The 10923-nt window shown below is 34.6% G+C and overlaps 1 protein-coding gene across 1 annotated transcript; it reads right to left on the bottom strand.

The window, feature by feature from the left end:
- Positions 1-342: 342 nt before the first annotated feature.
- LOC117319914 (serine protease inhibitor dipetalogastin-like) lies at positions 343-10159 on the bottom strand. Its single transcript, XM_033874621.1, has 9 exons — positions 10115-10159; positions 9897-9971; positions 9034-9085; positions 7651-7767; positions 2851-2976; positions 2268-2393; positions 1730-1855; positions 1126-1251; positions 343-472 (listed from the first exon to the last, which is right to left on the bottom strand). Exons 2-9 carry the CDS (start codon positions 9958-9960, stop codon positions 343-345), a joined length of 867 nt encoding a protein of 288 aa, XP_033730512.1. The 5' UTR covers positions 9961-9971; positions 10115-10159.
- Between the last annotated feature and the right edge of the window lie 764 nt (positions 10160-10923).

Here is a 10923-nt window from a genome sequence, read left to right as displayed (position 1 = left end):
TTGTATATAATGTGTGTATATTCTATATGATATTTCTATATTGTGTATAATGTGTGTATATTCTATATGATATTTCTATATTGTATGTAATATATGTATATTCTATGTTATTTCTATATTGTATATAATGTGTGTATATTCTATATGATATTTCTATATTGTATACAATGTGTGTATATTCTATATGATATTTCTATATTGTATATAATGTGTGTATATTCTATATGATATTTCTATATTGTATATAATGTGTGTATATTCTATATGATATGTATGATATGATATTTTACAATATCTAACACAACAAGCATAACCTATAATTTGTGATCATTTGGAAAATACCTACCTGCACTGAGCCTGACATTCATTGCTGTACGTATTGCCGTCAATGCCACATACGGGCTCAAAGACAGCTGGACAGGTGCATTGTGGACTGCATGGACACTCTCCTTTACATTGAACCAACACGTTCCTGTCCCAATCAGTGTTTATTTTAGTCACGATTGATATAAGATAACAGTACAATAAAAATATCCGACCGTGCTTGCTACTTTGATATCTTGTTAACTATGGCTATTGTTACCAAGCTTCATTCCCCAAAGTACAGTACATTTTCACTGACATTTCCATTAAACGTCTCCTCATGGTCCAGTCAATCATTATAATAATTAGTAATTATCGGTAAAAGAAATGTCAAGTTTTAGAATCGTATATTATTACAGGTCCACTCTCAAGAATCCTATTGTTGAAAACAATTACTAAGTATGGTGTAATTTTTATTCTAGCGCGTACATCCATGTCAGCAAAAATGATGACGTAATATAATCTGTGTGTCCGAATGTCATAAAAGCAAACAAATAATACCAACTGCTTTCAATTCAGAAATGAAAGAATTTAATATTTATACCTTATCAGATTTTTCATAACGACCGACTCACCAGAATACTGTGAAATTACGTAAAATCTGATGTCACCTCGTAATCGTTGAGTTCCCTCCCTTGATACATACATCAAAACGGTTACGTCATTCAGTATGCTTGCAAATATTCGGTACACAGTATTATATTATTTAAGAACACTTTGGCAATACCGTTTTTAGTATTATCACTTTCTACTAGTACTTACTGACAGTTGGCGGTACACTCGTTTGAGTAGGTCTTTTCGTCCTCTCCACAAACTGGGGCGTATAATTCTGGACATACACTTGTACACGAACATGGACATTTACCTCCGCACGAGACCGGCACACCTCTGTAAATAGTATGTACACCTGAAACCCTGCTCTATAGAACAATCATCAAGTAAGATATGCCAGGACTAGAGGCACGGTTCCATCTCTCAAACACAAACAATAATATTATGGCACATGAATATGAATTTAATCAAAAAGTATGGTCCTTCTAGGACTTGTCGGCAATGTCAGGGACATTTTACAGCTGTTTCGCTCTTCTAGGACTCGTCAGTAACGCCACACCACACAACTGTTTCTCCTTTCTAGAACGTGTCAGTGATGTTGGGGACATTATACAGCTGCTTGTTCGTTCTTTGACTCGTCAGTAATGCTAGAGACAACTTACAAAAACATACTCATTCATAGTCTGCTAAATAGCTATACGCACGCACAGTCTACAATACATATCCTCACGCGCAGTCTGCCAAACAGCTAAATGCGTGCACAGTCTATAATACATATCCCCACGCGCAGTCTGCTACACAGTATAATACTCACGCGCACTCTGCTAAACAGCTGTTGCCATACTCTTTACCGTCCTCGCCACAGACTGTGTTGATTTCCTTGGTACATTTGCACTTCGGCTTACAGGGGCATGTCCCCTTACATTGCTTCTGTGTCCCTCTGTTAACAGAGAGAAAAAGTCCATACTTTAAACGTGGGAATTTACACGAGGGGGAATTCACGCTTATTATGCGGAACTCTTTCAATCGCGAAAATTCACCCCAGATGTATCATTTTTATACCAATTTGCGTAATCTCGAACTACAAACGAAGGGGGGATCGATCGCGAAAATTACTCCCATGCGTTCATAGTTTATATATCGAAATAACCCCACGCGAAAATGACCACGTTTACGGTATAGAAAATAAGTACTTCAAGGAATAAAATCTATTGTTTTATCCCAATATCTGAACTCTTTGGAATTGACATATTTCGTGGTATGAAATATACATTTGTATCACATGATTTCGAGATGAATTTACTTCAGTATGTAAAATTATTAAAGCATGGATAATTTGATTCAAAACTTACGCGCATTTCGCTAAGCATCCGTTCCCGTAAACTTTGCCGTCCTTCCCACAGATTGGCTTGTAATTTCTTGGACAAACACACATCCCAACACAAGGGCAGGTTCCTTGACAAGCTACCGACGTTCCTCTGTCAAGTTTTATTGGTTTATTTTGTAGGATCGTATCAGTGCATCTTAGACAAATTGTTTAATCGTACGGCACGTCATAAGCAATTGTCGTTCGTACACACACAGATAATTTAGATCTGGGAGATACGTGGATGTGTTATTATCACATTGATCAAACAAGACCTCAATCTTCTAGGAAACTCTGAATAACAGTGAACGATCTTATTGATGCAACACATTACATGTACATCGTCATTACAGCACAGACCTGATTAAATACCTTGACTGATTGATTGATTGATTGATTGATTGGGCTTTACGTCCATGTTCCGGTTATAACCGAGCCTAGGACACATTTTTTGAATACCTTACACGGTTCTAGTTGTAATTTGTCTCTTTACATTTCTACAGGATTATTTCAGCTATTGTTAAGTTTTATTCTTAACCAAACTCATTCTGCTACAAATGCATACTCACGCGCATTTTGCTAGACACTTATGATCGTATGTAAATCCATCTTTTCCACACACATGGCGGATCTTTTTGCCACATTTACACTGCTTTTTACATGGACATTTCCCTTCGCAGTCAACCTGAACACCTCTGCAAAAATAGAAAAGCTACATTCTGCTTTTGTCACATTTAAACATTTAAAATATTTTAAAATTTCTGTAGTAAATGGTTCTGGTTGCTGGAAACCGTTTTGACTGCAATAAAAGAAACTACAGGAATAGCAAACTTCACTGCATAAAGCTCACATGTATCAAATATGAGTATTGATACAATCACCAAATATTGGATGAGTTAAAATCTTATATATTAAACAGATGGATACCTATCATGCATAAAACATCTGATTTCATGTTTCAACCTAAAAAAATATTCCATTGAGATCATTGTGAGTTTCTTTTATGAATCCTGGAAAGCTACCTCGCTTTACTGAACGAGATGTAGTTTAAGTTTAAACATATTTTATTGTCAATTAAGTGAACAAAAGGATAAGGCACAAGTTATGTTATTGACGCCCTCTCCTAAATACAATATAATATTTATTGGCCTAGACAATATTAATGAAATATAACACATTATATACATGTATATATATGTACGAATGTATATCTTAAAATCTTTTGCTGGACTTTATAAAATAATGCAAATGTCTGAAAATATTTAGATTTACATTATCGGCATACAGATTGTTACCATACAATAAAGCATTCAATGTTATATTAATATTTAAGTTTCTTAAATTGTCAAATAAAAAGCCTCTGCAATTTACATAATTTTCACATTCAAAGAAATAATGATAGGCACTCTCGCAACGATTTCCACAACTACAATCTGGACTATTTATGAGATTTACACGGAACAAATCATAATTCAATGCACTGCATCTATGTCGTAATTTAGTATGGATAATATTTGTCTTTCTGTCACCAAAATTATAAAATGTTGGGTATTTTTCTTCATCAGACCTGGATATACTTTTTTTTTAAAGTTGCCAAGGAAGGAGATGATCTAGTAGATTCATCCAGGTCATTCCACATGTGTAGATATGAAGGTATAAAGGAGGAGGTAGTAAGGGAGAGTCTGTAGTGGGGAATTCTGTAATTAATGTTAGTTCGTAAGATGTAGTTGCTAGTATCGCCGACATTTGGAGGAAGAAGAGAATTAAGATAATGTGGAGTTAAGTTCCTATCCAGTTTGTAGAATAGACTTAATTTTCTGCGTTTTCGTCTCTCAGAGAGTGTCTCAAGGCTCGTTTCTGAGTATAAAGCTGAAACATTTACATATGATGGTAAACCAGTGATAATTCGTGCTGCCTCACGTTGGACTAATTCTTATTTTATAGAGTCAGATATCGAACACCCGTCCCAAAGTTCACGTGCGTATTCTAAAATAGGTAAAATAAAAGTTTTGTAAATTCTAAGTAGAGCATCTCGTTTTAATATGAATTTCAATTTGCTTAACATATTGATCTTTTTCATAGCGGACTTATATATAGAATTAACATGATCTCCCCATTTAGCAGATGAACTGATTACTTCAAGATCTCTGTTAAGTATTTGCTCTATCTCTTGACAGGAGTGGGAGGAAACTAAAAGAGAAGTATCATCTGCAAAGAGTCTAGAAACTGATTCAAGAAAATCGGCTATATCATTTATGTATATCCGAAATAGAAGAGGTCCTAGAATCGAGCCTTGAGGCACCCCTGCTTTAATCGTACTAAGAGATGAAAATGAATTGTTTATAAAGACTTTCTGCTTGCGATTTGAAAGATAATTTTCAAGCCATTTTATAAGTTCACCAGTAAAACCATATGATTTTAACTTAGTAATAAGTCCCCGATGCCATACACGATCAACAGCTTTGGAAATGTCGCAAAATATTATGCACGTGTGCTTTTTTTTTTCGAGGGCCAAACAGATCTTGTGGTATAGTTCAATTAACTGAAAAATAGTGGAATGACCCGGCAAAACAATGAATTCTCTAACATAAAATTATGCATATGTTTGTACACAACTCTCTCGAACACTTTTCCTATTGTTGATAAAAGAGAAATTGGTCTATAATTAGTTACAGAATACCTATCATTTTTCTTGAATAGAGGCATAACATTAGCAGTTTTCCATACATCTGGATAAACACATGTTGATAAGGATAAGTTAAATAACAATGTTAATGGTATACAAACAGACTCAACAGTATATTTCAACATATGATGGCTGATTCCATCATGGCCAGATGCCTTGCGAGTTTCAGTATTTTTAAAACATCTTTAACTTCACTTTGTGTAACTATTATATTACTTAATGTATTATTAGTTCTAGAGGGAAAAATGGTAAAACATGTTCACTGTCATCAAGACTGGTAATGCCACAAAAGTATTTATTTAATAGATTAGCTTTCTCGGAGTCTGTAGTGGCTAGAGAATTAGAATCAGTATCTATAAGAGTTGGGATCTGTTCAGTTGACATATTGGATTTCATAAGACGTTTAACAAGTCGCCAGTAAGATTTAGGATCCGAACTGTAATACTCGTCAATAAGACCATGAACATTTTCATAAAAAATTAAGCGTGCATTTTTTTCATGTTATTAACTTTATTTCTCTGGTCTTTATATTTCCTAATATCCGGATCGCGTTTTGTCGTTTTGGCCTTATTATATAACCTATCACGGAATCTGATATTTTTCCTTATTTCCGAATTCATCCACGGCTTATCATTAGGTCTAATAGAAACTTCTTTAGAAGGGATACATTGATTAGCAAATTGTAAAAATAAATCTACAGAATCGCAATTTGAAATCATATTTTCCCAATTATACTCAGATAATAGATTACTAAAACGATAAAAGTCATCTCTTCTATAAATCCAAACTTTACGTGTATAACTCGGAGAAATAATTCCGGGTACTTTGATGCTAGTCATACAGCCATCATGGTCACTAATATTCCTATCGATAGCAACAGTTAAAGAAATAGAACTGGAAAGAGAATCAGATAAAAGTATAGGGTCAAGTAGAGTATTTCTTGTCTGCCCAAACCGTGTTGGTTCATTTATAACATTTACGAAACTGAAGGAATTAATGATGTCACAGAAAATGTGAGTGGGTTGAACAGTTAATAAGTCTACATTTAGGTCACCAGTTACAATTACGTTTGAAGACAGATCAAAAGCATTACTTAAAGAAGCGCGAAGATGTTCCCAAAATATCGCAGTGGAATGTTCTGGTCTGTAGGCGGTACATACAATAATTGAGTAATTTTTTAAATTAATCTGAACCCAAACTGTTTCATCCTCTGGATTTTCTAGATGATGTAACCTAGTAACATTTAATAAATTTTTAACGTACACAAGAATCCCCCCACCCGCGTAGTTTCTATCACGTCTAAAAGGGACAGGAAAACCTTCGATTGTCAAATCGTCAGACGATATTCTGTCATCAAGATGGGTTTCGGTTAAACATATTACGTCATATTCACTGATTATATCTTCGACATATTCTAATTTATTTCGAACGCTTCTAATATTCAAGTGAAAAAGTGAAAGCTCGTCAAGGCTCGAAACAGGACATTCACGCTAAACTGTACGTAGACTCAAACATAAATTATCTCCAAATTACCTAACATCACTTCTTCCACCTTTAGTATCAGAAAATTCTCAATATAACCTTAGAAATGCCAATAATTACTCAATACCAAATTACCGTTTACATCTTACTAATTCATCTTTCTTTCCCTCTACTATCCAACTATGGAATCATTTAGATAACGAAATCCGACAAAGTGTTACGTACTCGGCCTTTAAACATTCTCTTCAAAATTTTACAGACACAAAAGTTCCCTTCTACTATCAAATTGGTGACAGAAAACAGAACATTATGCATGCAAGATTAAGAAACAGATCTAGTACTCTAAACAACGATTTATTTCATGCAAATTTGATTAATTTTAAACACTGCCAATGTGGACACCCTGTTGAAGATGCATATCATTTCCTTTTTTAATGTAATAATTACTCTGTTCAGCGTTTGCAACTGTTTCGTGATCTAAATTATTTCATCCCACTAGACCTGCAACTTCTGCTATTCGGAAAAAAGAACTTTCTCATCAAGAAAATGTAACTATATGCCAATCAACCCAACTATTTATTAAAAATACAAATAGATTTTAATAATATCTTTATTGGAAATTAATGTACATTGTATTTTTGTCTATGCGGACTCGGGTGACATTCGGGTGTGTGTGAAAAGTTATAAATGAAGGACCAGAAAAGAAAAAGAGGAAGACACCACTGGCATGGATTATCATAGACATTAGACAAGTTTGAACGAAAGGAAAGTCGAATTGTGTACCAAAGTGATTGTTGCCCGGGTCCGCTTAGGTCTACCACAAAACTATTTGTCTTTATTAAGTATTTAGATATACATGTATATCCCATATATATAAGATTATTTGTATCAATATCTTATAAAATCTCTCTCTGTCTCTCTCTCTCTTCTTTCCCCCCTCCCACTCCCCCTCTCTTCCCCTTTCTCTCCGTCACTCTCTCCGTCTCCCTCCCCTTCTGTCTCTCTGTCTCTCTCTCTTTCTCTCTATTTCTTATAAAATTAGATTGTAAATATAACTGCCATCATGTAAATTTTCTCTCAATGTAAAATTGTATCGGGAGAGGGCTTAATATAAGTTGGAAAACTTGTGCCCAATCCCTTTGTAATAAATTGTAAATTACAAATAAAATATGTTTAAATCAAATAGACTCAAATTACTTACCGACATCGAGCAACACAAACATTCCCGTAGGTATTTCCGTCGGTTCCACACACGACTTTGTCATCAGTCGGACAAACACACGGTTTACACTTTCCATCATGTACGATCTCGTAGTTACTACAACAAACATATGTAGATATCATCTGGTTGGCACAAACACATATATAAGTAAAACTCATGAAGAGCCAGGGTAAGTCTGAGGCTCGGCCTCTATGTGGTAGTTGGTGACTACCTCACTCAAACTTGGGGAGTGTCTTGCGGAAAGACACAACTACAGTATCAAAGACGGGCCCGTTTGTCAGCTTTCCGAGAAACACATCGAACCAGCCAATCCTAGTGTGTAACGTGTGGTACGTTTCGTCGCATCTAATTGATTCTTATTAGTAAGAACAGTTAAAAACAATCGTAGTATCTAAATATCAGTTTCAAATGAATGATAAATAATAGGGCGGTTTTTTTTATATCAAACAAGAAGAATTTATATTTTACACAAAGTATTGTCCGCATTAAAAAGTGTGTCTGTCTATGAGCCCATCGATGACAATATTTGGTTTTTAGTATATAAATTGATGGGTTATTTAAGAAATAATTAACGATGATTCGTGTATTATTGCAGGATATACAACGAGGACGAGATATTTTACAATTGAATTAATAACGAAGGCCGCAGGCCTGAATTATTAATTAAAATTGCAAAATATCCGACTCCGAGTTGTATAGTATCTTGCAACAATACACGAGTCAAAGTTGATTATTTCTATTCTACCATGTACTGTTTAGTTCTGAGATCGACCTCTTTCTAATAGAAAAACAGCAAAGAAACCCCGAGAAAACCTTGTAATTTATTTCTTGAGTATTGCATTATTTGTTGATGAAATATACAGGCAATACAGTACTACGATCAAGAGCATCTATTATATGGCATTGATTTTGAAAATAAAAAAAAGGATAAAAAAAAAAAGAAGAAAAAAAGGGGGTCCTCCGTAGGATTCGAACTCGCGTCGTGAACAAAATTTATTGAAAGACTAACCCATTAGCCAACTCGGCTATAGTAACCTTTTGTAAAACAGGTGAATATTAGATATATAAAATTGTTAAAGCCGTGACTCCCGATCGTGTATTATTGGCACGAGAGTGGGTTATTGGAAAATAATACATGGTTTTAAACCAATCAAAACTTGCGTTGTATAGCAAACATGGTAAAATGGTATATAATTATATGTTTTTAGTATATCAATTTATTGGTTATCAGTATATAAGTATATGGGTCATTGGTATATAAGTTTATGGTTTTTCGGTATATAAGTATATTGCTTATTGGTATATAAATTACTTCAAATTTAGCAGAATAAAGTGACATAAACGTCAAATAGTATTACTCACACAGAAAAGACACGTGCACACTGTTGCTCGTATGTGGTGACGTCCACGTTTCCTGTAATATGACGTCATAACTTTTGTGTTAATGTAAGCAAGATATACATAGATTCCACAGTTTCAGGACAATGACATAACGTCATGAATTGGCACAAATACAATTTTTATTTCCAAAACACAAACAAGAGAAGAAATGAATGTATCCACGTTACTGCCCTTTAGTTTGCTTGTGATTTTCTCTCATGACCTCAGCTGATGAAAACCTCCACCCAATAGCGACTAAAACATGATAATGTGATCTTGTTTGTAACAAGCATTTCCATTGCCCTAACAATTTATATTTTCATCAAATAACTTTAAAAAACTGATCTCGCCGTTTGTCACGTCGCTTTTGATTGGCTTATACAACGGCGTAGTAACTTGTAAGATAGATTACACAGATAAAAGTGAATTTCCACAGACATTGTGTAAAGAAAATCAAATAATAATGATTAACTAGAATAGTTTTTTTTTATGTTATGAAGCTATAAAAAAACAAAGCAACAAAAACAAAAAACAAAATCTTGAGTGTACTCTCATTATAAAGATCATTGCGGTTAATTTGGAGTACGCTCCGTTTTTGTGTTTTACTTCCATAACATAAAACATACATTCAAGATAATCCTTAAGAATTAACGTAATAAATAGTAATACTCGGAATCATAATGGAATAAATAATTGGTTTGTTGGCTCTTGGAATCTTGTTTTGGACAAAAATAAAACAAAATGACAAAAAAAAATAAAAAAAATAATCATATGTACACAATTCAAGTTTTTGGCACAAAAAATAGATAAATAGATAAATAAATAAATAAACTCAAATGTCTTACCAGACTCTACTTCCGGCGTCCGTAGGATCAACACACTGACCACTAGGATGCTCGTTAACAGCATGGTTGTCGATTCTGTATGGAAAAGAATTTAAATACACAAAGTAATTAATTTACATATTAATGTAAATCCATCAATATTATATTTGTAACTATAACTATTTCAACATTATCTAGGTTCTAAACACTTTAAAGCGTTTTGTGACACAATTACTTACCTCTTCCGATTTGATTGGTGATTATCACAGTTTAACAGTTTATCTAGTTTTTTTTTTATAAAGGCTGACTCTCGTGATATCAGCGAATTGTATTTCAAACAGACAACAGCTGTTTCGTAGCGAAAGACGTCACGTGAATGACTAAACAACACGGATCTTTTGTCCATCATTGAGTGGCTAATTGATGTATGCGAGCTTTGTTAAAAATGTCATTTTAAAAACTGCGAGAAACAATGCGACTACGTAACACGTTGTTTTGTAAAGTAGAAATCTTTTGTATTTATCATTTTATCTGTATTAAATCGGAATTGTCTGACTTGGCGGATACAATGGTCACACATTGACACTTTACACTCATGGTCATACGGGTACATGTGTCTAAGGAGAAACTACAAGGCATGGTCGTATGGTGACACGTGTCAAGGGAGACATCAATAGCCGGGGTCATATGGGGACTCGTCTCTAGGAAGTCATCAACAGTCAGGGTCATATGGGGACAAGTGTCCAAGAAGACACTAATAATCAGGGGCATATGGGGACATGTGTCTATGAAGACACCAACAGTCAGGGTCATATGAGGACGTGTGTCTATGGGGAGATACCAACAGTCAGGGTCATATGGGGACATGTGTCTATGGGGAGATACCAACAGTCAGGGTCATATGGGGACATGTGTCTATGGGGAGATACCAACAGTCAGGGTCATATGGGGACATGTGTCTATGGGGAGATACCAACATTCAGGGTCATATGAGGACATTTATCGCGGAATACACCAACAGTCAGGGTCATATGACGACTGATGTCTA

This window comes from Pecten maximus, unplaced genomic scaffold, assembly GCF_902652985.1.
Source record: "Pecten maximus unplaced genomic scaffold, xPecMax1.1, whole genome shotgun sequence".
NCBI lineage: Eukaryota > Metazoa > Mollusca > Bivalvia > Pectinida > Pectinidae > Pecten > Pecten maximus.
This window is presented reverse-complemented; position numbering and strand designations above follow the sequence as displayed.